The sequence below is a fragment of the Rhodnius prolixus genome, unplaced genomic scaffold, assembly GCF_049639745.1.
Source record: "Rhodnius prolixus isolate KJV_2025 unplaced genomic scaffold, Rpr scaffold_2, whole genome shotgun sequence".
In the NCBI taxonomy this organism is placed as follows: Eukaryota; Metazoa; Arthropoda; class Insecta; order Hemiptera; family Reduviidae; genus Rhodnius; species Rhodnius prolixus.
In genome coordinates this window covers 1,106,783-1,130,024 of record NW_027411592.1, presented here as the reverse complement: position 1 = coordinate 1,130,024, position 23,242 = coordinate 1,106,783, and the positions used below count along the sequence as shown (strand labels likewise).

The 23,242-nt window shown below is 32.7% G+C and overlaps 2 protein-coding genes across 2 annotated transcripts in view; both read left to right on the top strand.

Moving 5' to 3' along the window:
- Positions 1 to 581: 581 nt before the first annotated feature.
- LOC141450074 (uncharacterized) overlaps positions 582 to 23,242 on the top strand; it is a 57,332-nt gene continuing 34,671 nt past the window's right edge. The window contains exon 1 of the mRNA XM_074120111.1: positions 582 to 763. Within this exon, the coding sequence (XP_073976212.1) occupies positions 724 to 763 (40 nt within the window). The 5' untranslated portion in view covers positions 582 to 723. The remainder of the gene's footprint in view (positions 764 to 23,242) is intronic.
- On the top strand, positions 4,690 to 18,252 carry LOC141448712 (natterin-3-like). The gene is made up of 4 exons (XM_074117250.1): positions 4,690 to 4,844; positions 15,498 to 15,724; positions 17,028 to 17,171; positions 17,969 to 18,252. The coding sequence occupies exons 1-4, from the start codon at positions 4,832 to 4,834 to the stop codon at positions 18,053 to 18,055; spliced, it is 471 nt and encodes a 156-aa protein (XP_073973351.1). The 5' UTR covers positions 4,690 to 4,831; the 3' UTR covers positions 18,056 to 18,252.

The window sequence follows — 23,242 nt, the reverse complement described above, 5'->3', positions numbered from 1 at the left end:
ATAATGATGTAGCTTTTCCTCAATTTTCTTTATAGAAGGGATTTGAAATCCAATTATCATTTGTGTTTTCGGATTTTGGAAAATACTCCATGAAAGACAATTTTAATCCTGTTAAATGTGCTATTATATTTTCTCGTATATCTTGAGACAGACTAACCTCATTACTGTACATATTAACAACTTTACTGTATAATATTATTAATTAAAATAATTTTTATGTATTATAGGAAAAAAGATTTCCATATTTTTATGATTTAATTTTTTTTTTAATTTTTTAAATTAATCCGCCATTATTGATTATTTTTCGCGTACCACTGTGGGAAACGCTGGTTTACGTGATCAGTAGACCAGTTTCTCTTAATAATTAAAGATCTCAATTTCTCTTAATAATGAATCTATGCTGTAATAATTCTCTCGTTATTGTTTAGAAATTATTTCTCTTGGTTGATGATGTTTGGACAAATGCTGTCATAAGTTGAGTAAAAAAAAAGAAGCAATAAATAAAAAACTCTGAGTCATAACTTTTACAATTGTTTATTTTTCAAAAAAAATGATAAGGTGTATCTAGTTGATGTTTTAAAAACTGATAGCAACAAATTCAACCCTGGGTTATTGCAACTTTATTATAGCTGTGTTGATATCTGCAAATTTCATTCCCTTCTGGTTGAGGAGTGTGCTATTTAGGAACCTGGTGCATCCGGAAAGTCTTATTCCATAGTCTAGATGGGAGCCAATGAATCCAAGTCTGAGGACGAAAGTGGTGGTGAGTTTGTACAGCTGTTTGATATTGACCAACTATTTTCTGAACTAAACCAATCGCAAAATTCCGTTTCAGGTACCATTTCAAATAATTATATATAATCTTACGGATTTTCTATTTTGAGTTTTTCGCCGGAAGTATTCATTTTAAGGTTTTCTAAATATGTAGGGAAGTGGTTTTTCCGTGAATTTGTATTTATTTGAGTATGTATCCATAGTAACTAGAAAAAACAAAAATTGCAGGAACGTTTTATGACCACTAAGTTATGTGAAGAGGCATCTATTTATACAGCAGAATTAGTCGCTATACTGATGTCACTGAAGTATATGGGCTCCTAGTCAGAGAAAAAGTTTCTAATTCTAAGTGATAGCTTGAGTGCACTGCATAGATTAACTAACTCGCACGGACTTTGTAAGATGAATCATATTATTGCGGAAACAGTAGAGCGTATAGCACTTCTTAAAGAGGAGAGCGTTTACGTTCACTTTCTTTGGGTAAGAGGACATAGCGGTGTTAAAGGGAATGAAGTAGTGGATACACTCGCTAAAGATGCCACTGAAAATGGAGGATTTGAAGATTAAAAAGTTCCAATGTCGGATTTAAGAGGGAGAATAACCAAAACCGCATTACAAATGTGGCAAACAGACTACAGTAATAGTACGAAGGGTCAATTTTACAAGCGTATGGTGAACCAACTGCCTAAAAGACCTTGGTTTAAAGGTCTTGGCATGAACAAAAGATTGGTTACTACAATTAGCAGATTGAGAGCGAACCATGCAGTCTGCGGGTCATACCTACATCGAATCGGTAAACGAGCTACTCCGTTGTGCGAAAAGTGTAAGGAGGTGGAAGATTTTAAACATGTCGTCATGGAGTGCCCACTTTATAAGAAAGAAAGAGATGAGCTGTTCATCTCGCTGTACAAAAATTTGAGTGCGCCATTTAGATACGAGGACATCATCTTTTCTAATAATGTCTATGCCCTGAAACCTGTTGAAGATTTGATTAACAAATATACTTGTGGATAGGAAGTTACATAGTTAAGATCAAATATCCTAGGAAGGAATAAGCTTTGAAGTTGGCTGTATGGTGAAAAGCCAATGCCAGGAAAAAAAAAAAAATCATAAAATAAATTGTACAAACACAGTACCTAATTTCTAATAGATAGTTTTACTTTAATTAACTGAAAATTACTTTTATGGGGGGGGGTCGATGGAGATTTCGAAAAGTTATATAGGGGGGGTTCCATGATCAAAAAAGTTCGGTGACCTCTGAAGTTAGCCTGTCTGGCCTTTAACTTGGAGTGATGCCAGACAGTTTTTTTTCACAATTCCCTTATAATTCCAGATCGAAGTGAAAATTTGCAGATAAATGAAACAATTTTAGAACTAACGATTGGAATTAAAGTTTTTAAAAAACTGTGTTTGTGTGAAAGAACTAGCGCACTTTAAATTAGAAAAACTGGCGCCATCTAGCTTCATCCAGAGTTTCCTCAGAAAACCAAGTAGAGGGCGCTATATTAGCTATTACAAACCCAAAATCTAATCCAAACTATACTAAAGCCCAATTTAAGATCAGAAAATCATGTTTAGAAGGCCGACATAAGATGGATTTATGTTTTCTTACAGATGCAAGAGAGTTAGGCGTTTTAATCTTGTCGTAAAGCTAGAATTTCATAAATAAAACAATATAATTACATTTTTTATGGCATAATATTTGATTTTTTGTTTGTTTTTATATTTACGAGCGTTCGGTAAAGGTCGCCTGAGTGCTCTATTTGAGTCCAAAGAAGTGTCAACTTGAGTACAATCAATTTTTCAGAGAGAATCTCGAAGTAATATTGATCTGAAACAAATTTTCTTTCCTCAACTTGGAATTTATTGTTCTTATGAGCACTTCCAAATGAGAGCACAATGAAAATATTTTGATATTTTATTGGTAATAAAAGTTTTTATTGCTGTCTAGTTACAAAAAAGAAAAGTTATATCGTTAAATTTTAATTGCTTTGAAATGATCTTTATTTCAGACTTTTCGTTTCAAAAAATTACCTTGTTACTTAAAAGGTACAGTTATAAGTGAAATAGTCTTACCTTACTTACTTACTTACTTACCTTATTTGATTACAAGAGTTCTGTACACTAAGCCCACTGGCACAAAAGAAGATTTACAGGGCGTTTCCTTGAGAATCTAACAGGGAGCAGAAATCTCTTCTTCTTAAAACCCAGAGATTTATAACACCAGTCGATTTCGCGCTATCGTCTGCTCAGATCCCTCGACTTGCCGAATGTCTCATATCGCAAACTAGATAAAATTTAAGAAAACGATTTCTCTTCATCGCTATCAGCTGGTGATATTTTGATGAAAACTCTGAATGAATAGTTACCATTAAAGGGCTGCAGACTCAGAAAACACATGCATCGCATGGGCCTGGCAGATGGCTAGCCTTTGTAGGTTCTGCCAGGAAGAAGAGGAAACGGCACCACTGCACGTGTTGTGTCAGTGTGAAGGGCTTGTCTGGGCTAAGGATATTACTTCTCGGGGAGGAAAAACCAAGGCCTGAGAGCTTTACCCAGGAGCCACTCTCCAGAATTAAGAGTCTGATTAAGCGGACGGGTCTGGAGGGTGAGCTCTAAAGTCGGGGAGCCACAATAGATCCGTAGGGGTCGCGGTGGCGTAGGCCTTGAGGCCGTCCTAATTTAATCTAATCTACCATTCAAGAGATACTAACTAAATTATTTTGAACGAAGTTTTTGAAGAGAAAGTCATAGGATGTTTTTTTAATTTTTTTTAAAAAAAGTTCCTTCAGTAAAGTCACACTTTCGATCTTGGAATTCCTACTGATCTGTGATTTTTAACAATATATCTAACATAGAACTGTACTTTGCCTAAATTCTTTGACTCTTAGTAACCTTTACCAAGTTTGATAAAGGACCCTGATTAAAGACTGTAAGTTACGCATTGTCTTCAGCAAAAGAAAAAGGTCCACAAAGGTACTCGCTTCAGCGGTTAGTTCACAAGGGAGAGTGTTCTCCTTGCAAGAGAGAGTTGATTAAAAAAAATAGTTATCGGCGAATACGGTAGAGAGAAGAATTATAATAGAATAATGTTGCCGAAGTAGAAGTTAACAACGGAGTTGAGGACGTTGAGTCATTAAGCTTTATTTAGCCTACTAACGTTTGTTTCGCTACGTTCATCTGTTACTTGTTTCATTACGTTTTCTCACTGGGCTCTGCAAAGTATTGTAATCATGCCAAATTGTGGAAATGGAGTATTCGTTGGAAAGATCGGTTCTCGAGTTCCGAGAGTTCAAAACGTTGTTTTCAGAAAATTGTGTGTGTGTGATCACTCTAACTCAAAAATGAAATAAAATAAATAATAATAAATAAATTAAAATAAAGAGCAACAAGTTTTTGAAGGCAAACTTTATATTTCGTTTATGCACTTCTACGAGTCTTGCCGGGAAATAGCGAAACCATCCGATTCACTGTTTTGTGCAGATCTACCAGCTGTATAACATTTTTTGAGAACATCTAACCAAATTACAAGTTGAGAGAATAACAGGCCACCGGAAATTCGACTGTGCATTATCGTATTTTCTAGATGTCCTTGACTTTTATAATGCGGTCGCCTTAAAGTTGGACATAATGCAACTATGGTTTGTAAACTGTTGGCCGAGGTATATTAAATTTAGTGAGGTTCTGTGAGGTTCCTTTCAGCAGCATCATTTCATCACGCAAACGTATACAATATTCACTTCAAAATCTTTTTAGAAGAAAAAATTCTAAGTTTCCGGAAAATTTTAACACGTATCTACACGTAAGAAGAAATGTGAGCGGGTGCCCACTATATTTAAAAAAAAAAAAAAAAAATGCAGCTCCTTGAAATAAGCTCCAATGGGATAGTAGGATGAAGGAAATTGCAGCCAATGACCTGCTGCCGCGATAAGAGGTAAACATAAGAGACGTGAAATATTATCAGTGCCTGTGGTGGGGCTGATTCTGTTCAGTGTTCTGTTAAAGAGGCTTTCAGCTAGCCGTATCTTGTGAGTACTGCTGCACATCTCCAACCGTCATGTACAAAACTAGTAAGTATTTTGCTTGAGTAAGTACATGCTTAAGTAAGTGGCTTACAGTTATTATTAACGATTTGCTTGTTTAACATTGAAAATAAGCATAGTTCATTTTTGTTACTGAAATCGTCAAGATTTTGAGATTTCACCGGAAATATTACATTTTTGAGACAAAAAGGTTTCGATCACATCCGTTAAGGTTTTATTTAAAACCGATCAGCTGAAGGTACCACTTCATTGAATCCATTTTCCAGCTAATTTTTGATTTTCCCGAAAATAGTGCCGAGCATTTTCTTTAATCTTTATTAAGGAGACTTCCAAGGAGAGGCTTCACTCAAAAGCGCTACCCATAATGTACGATCCTGGTTTTCCCCATTTTTTTTTAAGGAGGGTTAATTGTGGTACTTGACCTGCGAAGGTTATATGCATTGTTGGTTAGTGGGTTCGATTCCCGGTCTTAGGCCTTGGATTTTATTTAATGGTTAATAAAAGAAATTTAACAGTAAAGTATGTTTGCTAGTCGCCTCCGTCCACGACACCTAATTGGTAGTTAGACGTTAAGCCCCGCCTGAAAAAATAGGCCATTACTTTACTTTTTTAATTGTGTTCCAAAAACTGAACGTACCATTTTACTCAGTAGATTGTTTTAATTTCTTTTAAACAGTTCTTACTACTCTAATCTTTCTACTCATATTGATCTATAATTTTCTTGTAACATTTTTCCCAGAAAAATAAGATTAAAGAGAGTCTTCTGCGGGATGGTATTTTGGTAGGGTTCCCTTAGAACAGTAGTTCTCAACCTTTCTAATGCCGTGACCCCGCAATGCAGTTCCTCATGTTGCGGTGATCCCAAACCAAAAAATAATTTTGGTAGCTACTTCATAGCTGTAATTTTGCTGCAGTTATGATTCGGAATGTAAATACCTGATATGCATTATGTATTCTCATTGCTACAAATCAAACATAATTTAAACATAGTGATTAATCATAAAAACAACATTTAATTATACATATATTGAGAAATATTTATTACTAATTCCAATAAATAACATTAACGGCTATAACGGCGTGCTTCCCCGCTAAATAGCGTTGCTGCAGACGGTAGCGCGGCTTCTCAGAGGCTAAAGCCATCGGAAATATGTATTTTCCGATGGCTTTAGGCGACTCCTGTGTTTTGGTCGTTCGCTCCCCGCCGGGGTCGCGACCCACAGGTTGAGAACCGCTGCCTTAGAAGTTCCAGTTTTCAATAAAATATAGGGTCCCCTGTGTCATTTTAGGTGATCAGAATGGGTCGTAAAATCCAGAGAATGAACTTTTCACTTGCCTGGCACTTTTCAGCAAATAGTTTCTGAGGTTTTCTTTTAACTTCGTCCATACTTCTTTCAAGAGGCGTATGTTGGACAGTGGTCAAGGGCGTAAAGTTCGAATCCCATCTGTAGCTACTTATTATTTTTTTAGAAATAAACTTTGTTATAAACTTTCCAAATTGTACTCATATTGATTTTCTGCTAACTTTGGTTTTTCTCAAATTAAAATCTAAAATGAACCATGAATATTGTTCTAAATAGAAATTGTTTACATCTTTTTTATTTATCCTTGAATAAAAGATTAGAACGAATCGGAACGAGAATCTCAATGTCTAATTAGTCTGCACGAACAGTCTATAAATGAAACAACACAAATAAAGAACATCTGTCGAGAATGCTCACTTGACTTTTTCCTTAAAATAATTCTCAAGATCCTAACTCTTCAAACTCTGAATCATATTTACTTTTTTCAATAAATAAAATAAACTAATTAAGCTATTTATTGAGCTGTACAATATACTCGTATACACAAATACAATTAGTGAATACACAATTAACGAACAATGATAAACTAGTTCAAATCAAGCCGACAGGGCTGAGGTCTCTTTACAAAGAATCTCTTTGTATACTGACAAATTATTTTAACAAAAATTGAAACTTTCTAAACAAAAGTAAACCAAAATACCAAAAAGCTATAAAGAGAAATTTTTATCAATTTGACTATTTTTTTTTATCACTATTACCTTATTATTTTATCTACTTTATTTATTTTATTATTATTATCATTGTTTTTCAATCGGTTAGCTAAGTAAAAAAAATGATTATATCATTCTTAAATTTTGTTTAATTGCTTTACAGCTTTTTATTTAAATCCCCCCTCCAAAAATTATTATTGTCTAGAGATAACCCCCAGGGAGTCGTCATTTCTATTTTCAGCTACTAACTTTTCTTAACCTTTTCTACTTCTTGAATATTTCCTTTTCTAAACTGCTCTTTTCTGTAATTGCTACTTCTTGATTACTTTTGGTGTAGTACTTGTTTCGTCGGTATTTTCCACATTATACTTTACAAGTAAATGGTCCAAGCTACTGGCTCTATTAAGCAAGAATATATTGGTTTCGTGACCGTAAATTATTAAACCATAGATTCAAGATTGGCGAGGAATCGGTCAAATAAAAAAAAAACTCGTCTTTTTGCCTACGTTTAGACAAATATATTCGTCCTCGCCAATCTTGAATCCTTAGTCTATTAAGCACCTTTACCCTCTTTTCTATTCATTCCTCTTTGGGGTGTCTTCCATTTTTCTCCTTCACTTCTCTGTCTTTTCACCTTCCTCCTCTCCTGATTTTTTAATTCCTCCAGAGGAAATAATTTCCCATTCACCAAAAGTTTGCCATATTTCATTAATACTTTGCTATCGGCTGTTTTCAGAGATCACGCAAAGGGATACAGCTTTTCTCTTATCATCCGTATTTATTTTGCCAATATTATAAATATGTAGTTCATAAAACGTAATCATAACTCTGAAATTGATAGTTTAAGTGTGAATGGATTCGAAAAATTTTAGTAACTCATTGAATCTAAATTTATTCTGTATAAATGACAAGGCTGGACATAATGCTGAAATGGCACAATTAATCGAAGCGACTTCCCCTTACATCGAAGTGTCCTTAATCGAACATTCTTAGAAAAAAGTATTAAATAAAATGTTGTAGAATCATGAGAATGCTTTCTAAAATTCAGTTTTTCGGAAATTTCAAACGATTCCAATACGCCTAGTAAGAGAAATTAAAAAATGTTGCGTCATCTTTCTCTCTCTTGCCTCGATTTTACCTAGTAAGTTCAAGATAGCGAAAAATGGTTAATGGGTTTTTCACGTAGACTGTGGTTCTATCGTTTGTAAAAACTCAATTCAGGTCAGCTATGTCCAAAAAATGCCATAAAAATTCATTCCTCTCCATATTAATTCCTAAAACTTTATATTATTTAATCAAATCATAATCAGACAAATAAAATTCATGATACCTTAATTATGAACTTATTCTTATCTCCTGTTTACTTTTGATTTTGACTCTAGAGAGGTTTTTTCCAGGTGTACTGTTTACATATTACCACGTAGTTCCGTAAATGAAAAAATAATATAAAATGATAAAAGAAGTTCAAAGACCACAGAAAGCAATGGTAAAATGAATTTTCCTTATTTAATTTTCCTGATAATTTACACAGAATAGGGAGTGTTACTTTTAAAATAAAATTTAGGCTATCGATAAGTTTGTTTTTTTTAACCTAGGCACTACAGATTAAAATTATCATAAACAGCTAAACAAATATTGACTTTACAAGAGGCGCGAATTGCCAAGTGTTATTCAGTTAGCAAAGCACTTTAATAGTATCAGTGGTATTAAAAAAAACTAATAATAAGTACTTTCTCAGTATTACTAAAATTATAAAATTTCAATAATTTCACTAAATATTTGAAAATGGAAAACAAAAAAAATGAATCAACACTGATTTGATTATGTTGGCCAAATGTTTTACGTCTGGCTAAATGCCATTTGCAAACAAGTAGATGTTTAGATTTTTTAAAAGCGGTACGGGACCCATGCCTCACGGCACCGCTGCCACAAGAGGCTTATTTGCTTTTGCAAACAAGTAACAAAAAATAATATATGCAAATGTGATTAGTGTTAGTATTATTTTTTTAAAACGCTCCCACTAATCAAATGAAAGATTTTTTTAAGTTTTACTTATAAAGTACGTGTTCAAAACGAATCGATTTTAGGTATTAATAATAAAATTAGTGATAATTAAAACTGTCCGGTAGGACAGTTGTATAAGGGTTGATCGTCAAAAACTGCACGAAAAAGCGTAACGTTGAAAAACACCCAACTTTGACAATTTTTTTCTCTTTTTCTATAAAAGATAAAATTCCCAAATTTTCTTTAAAATATAGGGCAAACCCTCCTTTATAACTGTAATTTTTTTGCAACCCCCCAGACCTAATAGATTTTGAGAAAAAAGTTGCCGAAAATGAGCAAAAACGGCATTTTCAGAAATTGTTGTTGTTCTTCTTCTTCTTGTTGTTGTTGTTGTTGTTGTTGTTGTTGTTGTTGTTGTTGTTGTTGTTGTTGTTGTTACCTTTTTTGTAAACTACGTAGCGCCTAAACGCGAGAACCGATTTTCATGAATGAGGTGACATTCGATTCGGAATTTTATGTAGATGTGCCTTTTGGGGGTCTCGACGCTGTACACCGAATGGGAGAGGAGTTAGCCTCCTTTATGTAAGGCCCCCTTCAAAATTATTATTACTAATTACTCTGTAAATCTTAGCCCGATTTTGATAAAATTTGGTAGGATGATAGAGTTAGGGCTCCCCTACGTAACATTAAAGCGGCGATCTGCTCTTACACTAGTTAAGGGGAAGTATAGCAATCGTTTCAAATTATCGACAAGTGAACTGATTTTCATGAATGAAGTGTCATTCGAATCGAAATTTTGTATAGATTTGCACTTTAAAAGTCTCGTCGCTATGCCTCATATGGAGGGGAGTTTGCCCCACCCAAGTAAGGCCGTTTCTAAAACTATTATTACCAATATTTCTATAACGCTTTGTCCGATTTTGATAAAATTTAGCACGAAGAAGTGATTAAAGCTCCTCTATATGGCTGTGAAGTGCCATCATGCTCTTACACCTACTAAGAGGAAGTACTGCAATCGTTAAAATTATCAATGGGTGAACCTATTTACATTAATGAATTGTCGTTCGATTAAAAATCTTTGCCTCTTTGCCTTTTGTGGAGAAGTACTGTAATCGCCCGTTTATTTTTCTTACTTCTCTTAAAAGGAAGGTCTGAAATCGCAGTTTAAATTTGCTTTTTACGTACAAATACCTTCCTACTTTATATAAAAAGGCTTTCTCAAAAAAATTGTTATTGAGGATGGTTTGGGGACCGCAACTATAATCATTCTTTAAAAAGATCTCTCCAGTGGTAGTTACGGTTCCTACTTAACACCTTATCAGGTTATAATGATAGAATTGCTTATTCCAAATTTAAAAAAAACAGTAAAGCAGATATGTACCTTAGCAAAATAGACAAAAATGAAAATCTATCCAAAAGGTACAAAAATCTCCTTAACAAAAACTTACAGTTTAAAAAGTTAAGTATAAGGGTTGATTAAACGCCAAAAGGTACACAAATCAGCAAGTACCCAACATTTCATTCAAGCTTAGTTGATATAATTTAAGTAATTTTGCTGCATTAACTTTTCCTTCACATTTTTTAGAATTTATTAGATGTCACAGACCCTTATGCTGGCCATTTTCATCTACAAAATATTTGTTCAAGTAGCACTGTAGATTGACTTTAATATCTATTAATCTACTCTTTAACAAAAACTTAGTTTAAAATGTTAAGTATAAGGGTTGATTAAACGCCAAAAGGTACACAAATCAGCTAGTACCCAACATTTCATTCATGCTTAGCTGATATAATTTAAGTAATTTTGCTGCATTAACTTTTTCTTCACATTTTTTTAGAAATTATTAGATGTCACAGACCCTTATGCTGGCCATTTTCATCTACAAAATATTTGTTCAAGTAGCACTGTAGATTGACTGTAATATCTAGTTATTTATAATAATCAAACTATTAATTACAGGTGAAAAAGAAAAACGTTATAAAAAATAAAAAAAATTATGAGGCTAAAAAATTCAAAACCTTTTTTTAAAAAATGCTTATATCAACATACATCAATGATTTTGTTTATTTTATTTTATTTATTTTTTTAAATCGTCGGTTTAAGTTCATTCTTCGATTAAAGTAATTGTTATTTTATGTAGTAGTCAAACGTTTATAATAATAGGTAATAATTATCTGGCTCTATCGCAAATAATATAGTTTTCTTCAATCACACTCTCAATGTAGCTGTTCTTCTCACAATGTTGAATACATGTAATATAAAATAAATAAGATATGCATATTTTTAGGGCAGCTAATTATTCCAGTATTTTACTATAAGTAAAATTAGGGAGACTAAATTAAATTACAATTGAGAAATGAATAATTGTTGAATAATCTACTTGTTATTAACTGTGAGTTATTTGTGCTCACAAATATTTCGGTAAGACGAATTCAAGACTGAAATATTCTGTTAAATCCGTGATTCAAATTTAAACAGTAGCTGACTCTAACTTTGTTTTTCTCTACTTTAACATGCATGTATATGTGACTACTAAAAATAAAGGGCATATTAAAGATAAATCCAAAGAATAATTTGAAATGGAGTTAAAATAAAGTACCTATTTAAAAACGAAGATATAATATACATTTTATCATAATTATAACAAAATAATATTATGAATGATCTAGCCAGCATAAGGGTCTGTGACATCTAATAATTTCTAAAAAAATGTGAAGAAAAAGTTAATGCAGCAAAATTACTTAAATTATATCAGCTAAGCATGAATGAAATGTTGGGTACTAGCTGATTTGTGTACCTTTTGGCGTTTAATCAACCCTTATACTTAACATTTTAAACTGTAAGTTTTTGTTAAAGAGATTTTTGTACCTTTTGGATAGATTTTCATTTTTGTCTATTTTACAAAGTTACTTATCTGTTTCACAGATTTTTTTTTAAATTTAGAATAGGCAATTCTATCATTATAACCTGATAAGGTGTTAAGTCGGAACTGTAACTACCATTGGAGAGATCTTTTTAAAGAATGATTATAGTTGCCATCCTCAATAACAATTTTTTTGAGAAAGCGTTTTGAATAAAATAGGAAGGTATTTGTACGTAAAAAGCAAAATTAAACTGCGATTTCAGTACTTCCTCTTAAGAGGAGCAAGAAAAATAAACTGCGATTACAGTACTTCTCCCTAAAAGGCAAAGAGGCAAAGATTTTGAATCGAACTACAATTCATTAATAAAAATCGGTTCACTCATTGAAAATTTTAACGATTGCAGTACTTCCTCTTAGTAGGTGTAAGAGTATGATGGCACTTCACAGCCACGTAGAGGAGCTTTAACCACTTATTCGGGCTGAATTTTATCAAAATCGGACTAAGCGTTATAGAAATATTGGTAATAATAGTTTTAGAAAGGGCCTTACTTGGGTGGGGCAAACTCCCCTCCTTATGAGGCACAGCGTCGAGACTTTTAAAGTGCAAATCTGTACAAAATTTCGATTCGAATGACACTTCATTCATGAAAATCGGTTCACGTTTCGATAATTTGAAACGATTGCTATACTTCCCCTTAACAAGTGAAGGAGCAGATCGTCGCTTTAATGTTACGTAGGGGAGCCCTAACCCTGTCATCCTACCAAATTTTATCAAAATCGGGCTAAGATTTACAGAGTAATTAATGATAATAATTTTGGAGGGGGCCTTACATAAAAGGGGCTAACTCCTCTCCCATTTGATGTACAGGGTCGAGACCCCCAAAAGGCACATCTACATAACATTCCGACTCGAATGATACCTCATTCATGAAAATCGGTTCACGCGTTTAGGCGCTACGTTGTTTACAAAAAAGGTAACAACAACAACAACAAGAAGAAGAACAAGAACAAGAACATTTTTTGAAAATGCCGTTTTTGCTCATTTTCAGCATCTTTTTTCTCAAAACCTATCAAATCTAGGTTGTTGCAAAAAAATTACAGTCATAAAGGAGGATTTGCCCTACATTATAAAGAAAATTTGGGAATTTTATCTTTTATAGAAAAAGAGAAAAAAATTGTCAAAGTTGGGTGTTTTTCAACGTTACGCTTTTTCGTGCAGTTTTTGATGATCAACCCTTATACAACTGTCCTACCGGACAGTTTTAATAATAATCAAACTATTAATTACAGGTTAAAAAGAAAACGTTATAAAAAATAAAAAAAATTACGAGGCTACAAAATTTAAAAACTTTTTTAAAAAAATGCTTACACCAACATACATCAATGATTTCGATTATTTTATTTTTAATAAAAATCGTCTGTTTAAGTTTATTCTTCGATTAAAGTAATTGTTATTTTATGTAGTAGTCAAACGTTTATAATAATAGGTAATAATTATCTGGCTTTATCGCAAATAATATAGTTTTCTTCAATCACACTCTCAATGTAGCTGTTCTTCTCACAATGTTATATATATGTTATGTAATATAAAATAAATAAGATATGCATATTTTTAGGACAGCTAATTATTCCAGTATTTTACTGTAAGTAAAATTAAATTACAATTGAGAAATGAATAATTGTTGTTGAATAATCTACTTGTTATTAACTGTGTGTTATTTGTGCTCACGAATATTTCGGTAAGACGAATTCAAGTCTGAAATATTGTTTTAAATCCTCCGTGATTCAAATTTAAACAGTAGCCGACTCTAACTTTGTCTTTTTCTACTTTAACATGCATGTACATATATGTGATTTATCATAATTATAACAAAAAAATAATATAAATGAAGTGGCCAGCATAAGGGTCTGTGACATCTAATAAATTCTAAAAAATGTGAAGGAAAAGTTAATGCAGCAAAATTACTTAAATTATATCAACTAAGCTTGAATGAAATGTTGGGTACTTGCTGATTTGTGTACCTTTTGGCGTTTAATCAACCCTTATACTTAACTTTTTAAACTGTAAGTTTTTGTTAAGGAGATAATGATAGAAGCAGTAATGCTATATGTATTTATTGAAGTTCGTGATGGTATTCTTAAAAAAAAAAAAAAAAAACGGTTGTCTATTAAGGTTACGGTCGATTCTGTCTAATAAATATTGCGATAATTTTTATTTCGAGTCTCTTCAGTCCGATGAAGAAGTTTTTAGAAAATGGGTGCGCGCATGTATGAACAAAGTGGAGTGATGAACATTTCAAACAAGACTGAAAGTTTTAATATATAATATAAAGTTAGTTTTAATACGCAGTGCGAAGTCCGTTATTCTAGATTAGTGGCATATAGTTGTTATTGTTCTTCTTATGTTTGACGTGCCTTTTATATTGTATTTATGTACACAGGCAAAAAATAAATAAATAAATAAAGTATCTTCAAAGACGCCTCGACCTCTAGGATCGCATACATTTTATCGAAATTGGCTACAACGATTTGAAATTATATCTTTCATGCATATTGTACTCGTTTTGATCTTAACATTTATTTCTAACAAAAAATGACGTGGTTTCGCTAGGACTACATACAAGGGTTCAAAAGCGTCTTCCATGTTCGAGTCTAATAATAATCTCTGTTTAATCCTAATAATTACTTTAATAGAAATTTGTTTTGTTTTTTTTTAATCAAAGTTTATCGCAGCCTCACTTTGCGTCCATCGCGGTTCGACTAAAACGATTTTAATTTAAAAAGTTGCCAACATGAGAAATTTTTCTTTCTCCTTATTATTTGGGTCAAAACTAACCAAAATCCACTGAAAACCAAATCGGTTTACGTTGCGGAATTATTTAGGTTTAATTTTTGAAGTCAAAAAACGGTAAAAACGGCTTTTTTTTGCATTGTTAAGGCTAATGAATGGAAAAACAATACAGTATTTTGCAAAACCAATGCATTGAAGCCGAGGGATTTTCCGACAGAAAAATTATTTGGGCTCTTTTAATCCAAAAAGTTTCATTAAATGAATTTGAATTTGAAAATTTCACTTTCTCCAGTGTATAAATATTGTATTTTGCAGGAATGTTTCTCATTTTTGAAAAGTCCCGTTCCCTTCTACAAAAAAACGATGATTTATTTGTTAAGTAAGCTTTGAAATGCGAGAAACCCTTGTTTTTGCCTTAATTTGCTCAAAAATGTCTTTTTTATTGATTTTGAATGTCGAAATTTCATTTTTATCATTTATAAAATACATCAATCTGTCGGAAATTCCCTCAGCTTTAAAATGCATGCATTGGTTTTGCAAAAAACTGTATTGTTTTTCCATTCATTAGCCTTAACAGTGCAAAAAAAGCAGTTTTTCCCGTTTTTTGACTTGAAAAATTAAAAAAAAAAAAAACAATCCGCACCGTAAACCGATTTGGTTTTCAGTGGATTTTGGTTAGTTTTGACCCAAAAAATAAAGAGAAAATTTTTTTTTTCATGTTGGTGAACTTTTCAATTAAAATCGTTCTAGGCGAACCGTGATATATAAACCGTCTTATTTATGCCGGATACCTCTAATCAATCTAAGATTTAAAATTACTACTGAAAATAATTTTGGGTTTTCAATCTTACAAGAGGAACTTTATTGCTCTTTTATCAAAACTAATTTTATATTTTTAAGAACCCTTAAAGACATAAATATTTTCGTGGCAATTCAATGTTGAAAATTTCACAACCTTCTACGAGTATACTCTTCTTGTGAATAAAACTAGATGTTTGCCATTCTAGACTGGAAGGCACCCGGCTTCTGTCAAGGTTCACTATCCTGGGTAGTTTGCAATAATGGTGACTATCCTGTGGGAGCAGTGAAATCCGGTCTGGATAAAGACGGTGGCACAATGTACGTCGGTAGAGGTTTCTACGAAGGAGATCTGCTTCCTGCAAAGGTAGCTCCTACCCACGAATGTGCTTTTGTCAGTTATGGAGGCAAGGAGATCTGTCGAAATGAATACGAGGTATGTAATGTGTATGTATTACTTATTTGGAATTAATTTTCTTACGGTCGTGCAGAAAGGCGGTGATTACTTGATTACGAGTGCGAAAAGTTCTTCTTTGCGACCACAATTTACTTAGCGCTCTCAACAACTTTCCATAAGCTTATTGATTTCATGTTTAAATTTAGATTACAAAGTTATATTCATCTGTTTAGTTCAATTCGGCTTGTTTATTTCTACAGAAAAACAAAGGGTGGAGTTTTGATATATTTATATCAAAACTTTTAAAAACAAGGGATAAAACTAACATTTGCTGTTTGTATAAATTAATAATATGCTTCAAGCTGAGCTGTATTTTGTTTGATTCGTTTCCAGACTTATGAAGTCTAATTGTGTTGTCTTTTTTTTTCTTATTGTAAGTAGATGAGATATTTTAATTCAAAAGTAACGCTCTGTTACTGCATTTTTTTGTTTACCTATTTCACCCCAGAAACCAGTTGATTACTCCATCTTAGCCATTTTCTTTTCAAATTATTTTTGACTAAGAAGAGGGAAGTATACTGTAGTAACAAATCGACGATCGAACACAATCTATGCCTTTACAGTCCGTTGTCGATGTAGAAGCGATTTCATCATCCACTTGCATAATTTCAACCGCCCCAGCTGCAGATGTACTGACACCGTTGTTGATCCGCTCGGCACAGCTTGACCCGGTCGAATAGTGTTTTATTATTACCATTCGATTGTTCTTGAGAAGCCCTTTTCAACCGTATACGATCTCTGTATTTCGTTTTGGCTTTTCGACGCGTAAAGGCCGACATTATATATTTTTGATATTTTTTTATTCTAACAACTTATTATATTCACTGTCACTATTTTACAGCTGACGATTAAAACTTAAACGAACGTCGTAGCTTCTCCGAGTCAAAAGTTATACTAATTGCAAATCTCGATACGCAGCAAAATGATCTCAAAATGGCGGCTCTTCCCCCTCCACCGCGCGCGATGCGTCACAGTCCTCGCTTATCGTAATGAATTCTTTGATCCTTTAGCTATCCAGTGGTCTAATTTAATTTTGGATGTAGACGATAGATTCGAAACTATAATGTCAAACTGTATCCCCCGATTTTGTTATCATTAGGTTTTTTGGTTTGCCTCCATATGATAGCAAATTTAAAGAAGTATTCACGTCAAAATTCCGCATTTACAAGAAAAGTATCTCTTTCCGCACTGTCACGCAAATAATAATGATTTTTACTGATTTTATTTCAATTCACAGCAAACGTCGTTCATTTACTAAAAAGAAAATTAAAATATTGTCCAGGTTCTCGTGAGTGAAAGTATTGCATGGAAACCAGCCAGCGGAGGTGATGTTCCTAGCCAGGCGATACAGATTGGCTACACTGCTGATGGGGAGGCTCTTTACTGTGGCAGGGTATTTCATGAAGGTACCATCCAACCTGGCAAGGTTAGTAAACATTTAAAATGATATAATAATTAGAATTATTTTCTCACATTGTATAGTCGCAATAGTTCTGAATCCAAACCACGTTTGACTGCGGTGGCGTAGCAGAATCTTTGGGGAGGAACTATTCCTGAGGAAAAACAAAATCCTTCAAGAGATTCGCTTTTCCCGGTTCAGCGATTTGACTAAAAGCCCAAAATTCTATCAATACATTTAGTTCTCGTTAATACTATACAGATGAGAACATCTCACATCTCATAACGAAATGGCACTTTGAAGGAGTAATCCTTTTTTCCAGCAGTATCCTTAGTCAAATATTCTGGGAAAAATTGTAGATGTATGAGTTTGTAATCACTGTACAAAAATTAAACAACATCGTAGAAGTATTTGAAAAAATCTGTATATCCACAATTAATTCTTATTTATCAATATATAGATGGCAAGGCAGTGGAATTAACGGAAATAGCACTTTAGAGGCGTTGCCTAACAATCACCCTTCTCTCAATTTTCGAGAAAATTCTCTAACGTTTCGGGCACATTGATGCACTTCATCAGGAATTTCTTTTTAAGTTTGGAGCGCGTGCATGTTGTACGTTGTATATCCCTGGAATTCTCTTCGAGAATAGATTTGTTTACTTAAAGTTCATTAATTTGGAATTACTTTCCCAAATAGTAATTTGTGTTTCGTACAACAGATGAATTTTTTTTGTTTTTAGATTCTGTCACTGAGATAATTACAAACCATAGATTTTTTTTTATATTCTGGACATGTTTATAGTAATTTCTACTTTGTTTTGCAGGTACACCCAAGCCATGGTTGTTTGTACGTTCCTTATGGTGAAGAAGAACTTTCTTTTACAGATTATGAAGTTTTAATTCTTATCTAACTTATTTAAATGTATTTGTATTATTAAGTGCTACTTCTAAGCGATAATGCCACAAAATAAATGCTATTGCGAGATAACTACTTTTCCTCATGTATAAGTATTTAATATAAGAACTGCAATGTAATTGATTTATAATGAGCTGACGTCATAAATATTCTTATCGAAAATAATAAATTCAATACAATTAAACTGTTTAATCACTTTTTTATTTATTTTTTTAAAATTAATCCACAAGTTGACCTATCAATCATTTGATAAACATTTTTCCAAGACTTCCTTAAACTTGTGTGGATTTTACGTGAAGTTTAAACGACTAACCAGCTGTTTACATACTATTACTATGGCAGCCATTAATAGAAATAATAAAAAAAAATACGATCTCCTTAAACCAAAAATTCTCTTAAGGTTACAATTATTATTGTATTTTTTTAAAATTCTTAATAACGCAACAAAGTTTGTAAAATTGTACAATTTATGAAAAAAAAAACAAAAAACATTTCAAATCAAGAGTTTCTAACCTGGGTCCACATTCTATTCGCCGATTTCAAAGGGGGTGCGTGCTGTTAGATGTAGAAAAGTTTGGATGAACAAGAGATTTAGTCTACATGGTTAGGTTGGCACTACTGGATAATGTTTTTGATTTTATACGTCGTAACAGGCACGTTTGTTTTATCCTGGATTAATGAAATTTGATGAGTTGATTTCTACTTCACTTACGTTACCTTCTCGTTCTACACTTGCAGAGAAATTATTATTATTATTTTTTTTGGCGATCAGTGAGTTGTTCTTGAGTCATCTGGTTGTACCGATTTAAAGATAGTTTCCAACATATTTAATATGAAATAGGGTCTTTGAAGTTTAATTTTTTAACAGTTCAACAGTTTTTAACAGAGTTCTAGACTCCCAAAACTGGCTTCCATAACCGAAGAAAACAATTTAACTCTGTCTGATATAACTTTTTGCGTAAGTTCCAGACGATTAACTTGCTTTATAATGACAATAGCAATTTCTTAAGATAAATTAAAAAAAAAAAAAATACAATACGTAAAAAATAATTATATTTGATGCGTACAACTGAACTATTTACACGTTCCATTGAAGAAACATAATGCCTAACAAATTCGAATAAAAACAGTGCGATGAAAGCGGGCATTAAATCATAATCATTAATAATATAATAATACAGTGTTATGTTAGGAATCATGAGGAGATTTCAAAAGGCAGAACATTGCCAGCCGCCACAACTCGCCGACGCTTCGTCACCGGATTTATCGCCAGTAACGGTTATCGTCCGATCGTTAGAAGTGGATTCCCAAAGACCAGGCGTTTGTATGATCTATTTAATAGATTCAGAGAAAGGAGAATTGTATAAGATTCATTTAAAAAAACAAATACTATTCCAAGAAATAATGAATTACCCATAAAATTTTACCTTTTGTACAAGTTCCTCAAAAGCACACTGTACTCCATCTTTGGTTTTGGCGCTAGATTCAATAAACAGGGCTGCAAGTCGCCGAGCGAACTTCAGGCCATCTTCTCGGCTTACTTCCCGGTTGCTCTGTTCATTCATTCAAGAATTCATTTTAATAATAAACCATGATTAGTAAGACATAGCGTTTCATGTACTTATTATTCGTGTCTTTTCAGCTTTGGTTTAGCTAAACCTTTGTATTTTACCCGTTCCTATTATTTTTATATGAATTAAAGTTTGTCCTAAGTTACAATCTCGTCTTCTCTCAAATATATTGGTGGCTTCTGCCAATATCTAGAGAAAACTATTCTGATATAAAAAATATATTCAATTTTGTTTTCGATATGGAGCTACAGTTGCCTACTAATACCAGATTACAGGAGGTATTTTTTGAAAACTTAATAGAATTCATTAATCTAGAATTTAAAATAACGCAGGGCATGTAAGTCTTTATGTTGGTAATTGTAACACAATAAACATAATAAGTACTGTCATGATGCTGGGAGGTGAAATTCGGCAATAACTCGTAAACTATGTCAGAGAAGAGCACTACACGCGGGATAGTGAAGCTGTGGTCCACTTTGAGGGAGCTTGTATTCAGAGTGTTCTGTTGATACAGATACAGTACTGCTGAATGAATGCGCTCGAGAAGCCAAGCTTTGTCAGTTCCACAATGGCTCTTGAATCCAGCATGTATTATTCAAAAACGTATTTAAACCTTAGAAGTACACTTCAGAAGGCAGAATACATCTTATCTACATGTCCTACAATATGACTGTATGTCGTTTCACATTATATGCTATAAATGTAAAGGTCTTTCTTCAATATTAGCTCGTGAAATATCGATAATAAAAAGTTTCAGATTTGGTATTCTTGATTTCTTTGATGAATGTACTCATCAGTTTTGGTTACCTTATCACTGTTGCTAGTTTTGGTAGGAGTAAGATTAACAAGTTTGATTTGTTGAATAACCCTTGCAAACGACTAATAGCATTGCTGCACATAGATTTAATGTCAACAGTTTAATTTGATTTAAACTGTCCGTAGATTTTTTTTCTCTCTTTTCCTAAAAAGATCAAATTCTCAAATTTTCTTTAAAATATAGGGCAAATCCCCATTTACAAGATTAAACAAGTACCCAACATTTCATTCATACTTCAGTTTGTAATTTCTGTTATATAAAAATAATTTACATTTTATGACAAATATTTAAGTAAGTTTACTCCATTAATGACAATTTAATGCAGTAAAATTACTTAAATGACATCAATTGTAATAAAATGTACATTATTTTTTTATAACAGAAGTTACGAACTGAAGTATTAATGAAGTTTTAGGTACTTACTGATTTGTGTACCATTTGGCGTTTAATCAACCCTTATAATCAACCCTTAAACGTTTTAAACTGTAACTTTTTGTTACTCCATTAATGACAATTTAATGCAGTAAAATTACTTAAATGACATCAATTGTAATAAAATGTACATTATTTTTTTATAACAGAAGTTACGAACTGAAGTATTAATGAAGTTTTAGGTACTTACTGATTTGTGTACCATTTGGCGTTTAATCAACCCTTATAATCAACCCTTAAACGTTTTAAACTGTAACTTTTTGTTACTCCATTAATGACAATTTAATGCAGTAAAATTACTTAAATGACATCAATTGTAATAAAATGTACATTATTTTTTTATAACAGAAGTTACGAACTGAAGTATTAATGAAGTTTTAGGTACTTACTGATTTGTGTACCATTTGGCGTTTAATCAACCCTTATAATCAACCCTTAAACGTTTTAAACTGTAACTTTTTGTTACTCCATTAATGACAATTTAATGCAGTAAAATTACTTAAATGACATCAATTGTAATAAAATATACATTATTTTTTTATAACCGAAGTTACGAACTGAAGTATTAATGAAATTTTAGGTACTTACTGATTTGTGAACCATTTGGCGTTTAATCAACCCTTATACTTTAACGTTTTAAACTGTAACTTTTTGTTAAAGAGATTTAAATTAAGCATTTATTATAAGTCTCAATTTTATAAATCTGCGGTTGTCCAAAATCAACTATCCAATCCAAAGATTTAAATATTTCTTGAGAAATTAGAGACCAACTAAATAATTGCAAATAGAATACCAATAACAATAAATATTATAAACTATTAAAATTTCGATTATCTAATTCTGAGGATCCTAAGTTATCTAAGTTAATTACAACAAAATACACAGAATTACCTTATCGATTTTATTTCCTACAACCATTTTGACCATGTTTGATTTAGTAGAATACGTTTCCAATTCAGTTACCCAAGAAGTCAACTTGCTAAGTGTTTCTTTACATGTTACATCGTAGACCAGGATGGCTCCTTGGGCGTCTCGATAGTAGCTAGGTGTCAACGTCCGGAACCTCTCCTGTCCGGCAGTGTCCTACGGCCGCAAACATAAACATTTCACACAAGCTGGACTTAGGGGATAAGGTGAAAAGGGTTGGTAATTAGAAGAATAATAATTTTAAAAAACAATTATTTTTATAATAAGCGAGTAGGTATGAATTGGTGCCTCCTGCACCTCATTTACGTGAAAACAAAAATTCGTAAAAACGATGGTCTGATTTTCAACAGCTATCAAGAAACGTATATTTTATTAACGCATGGCCATTTTAAATTAACTTCTAGAAATCAAAAGCCAAAGCATATAAATTACACCAATTGAAATAAATTATTATTCCTTATTTTAAGAGATAGTTTCAATTTAGAGCTTAAAATTGAAAAAATATCGCCATGGAAACAATGTCTCACTGTAGATAGTTTCAATTTAGAGCTTAAAATTGAGAAAATATCACCATGGAAACCATGTGTTAGTGTAACTTTGGTCGATGCGTACCCTAACCTTTCCTCAGAACTACCCTTACATGGATTTCCCTGAGTTTCTCTCAGAAGGCGGCCAACAGATTAGCTCTTGTATTTTATTTTAGTAGCAAAATTAGTTTCATATTCATAAAATACTTTAGAAATTGCTGTTCACTCACCCATATAGCTAACCTCACTGTGTTTCCTTCTGTTGTCAATTTCTTCGTCTTGAAATCTACTCCTATTGTGATCGCTTGTTCTTGGTTGAACGTATCCTCCGTAAAACGTAGAAGAAGGCTATATAAAAAGAAAATCTAGTATAAACATTAACAACACTTTCTCTTACTGTTATTTATGTAAATAAATGATCTTGGAAACTTATAATTTCTACAAAAAAAGATAGTTGCTTTTAAAGACAGTTAGTTTTCTATAAAGAAATGTTATTTTGAAAGAAGCATGTTTCCACAGCTCCTCTAGATCAAATTATAGTAAATCAAAATTCTTGTGTGATTAGTATTATACACTGTTGTCCTGACAATCTGACAATACAAAATTTTGGTAATACGTTTGATACTTCCAAGAATTACGCGTGTTTTTTTTTTTTTTTTTTTTTTTTTTTTTTTGAGGGGTGAAATGCGTTTACGCACGCAGAGGCCCTGCTGTGCCGGACTCCCAAAATAGACTACCGGCTAAAACACCCCCCCGCTGCTAGGCCTAGCCTGGATTCACTGGCGACCAGCATTACTTCAGAGCTAGGCCTCTGTCTTTACTCATTGGAGTATTTCCCTCGGTGTTACCCTACTTGGCAGTCGTCCAGGTCCTGCTTCTTCTGCTGAAGAAGGTCCCTGGCGTACCTA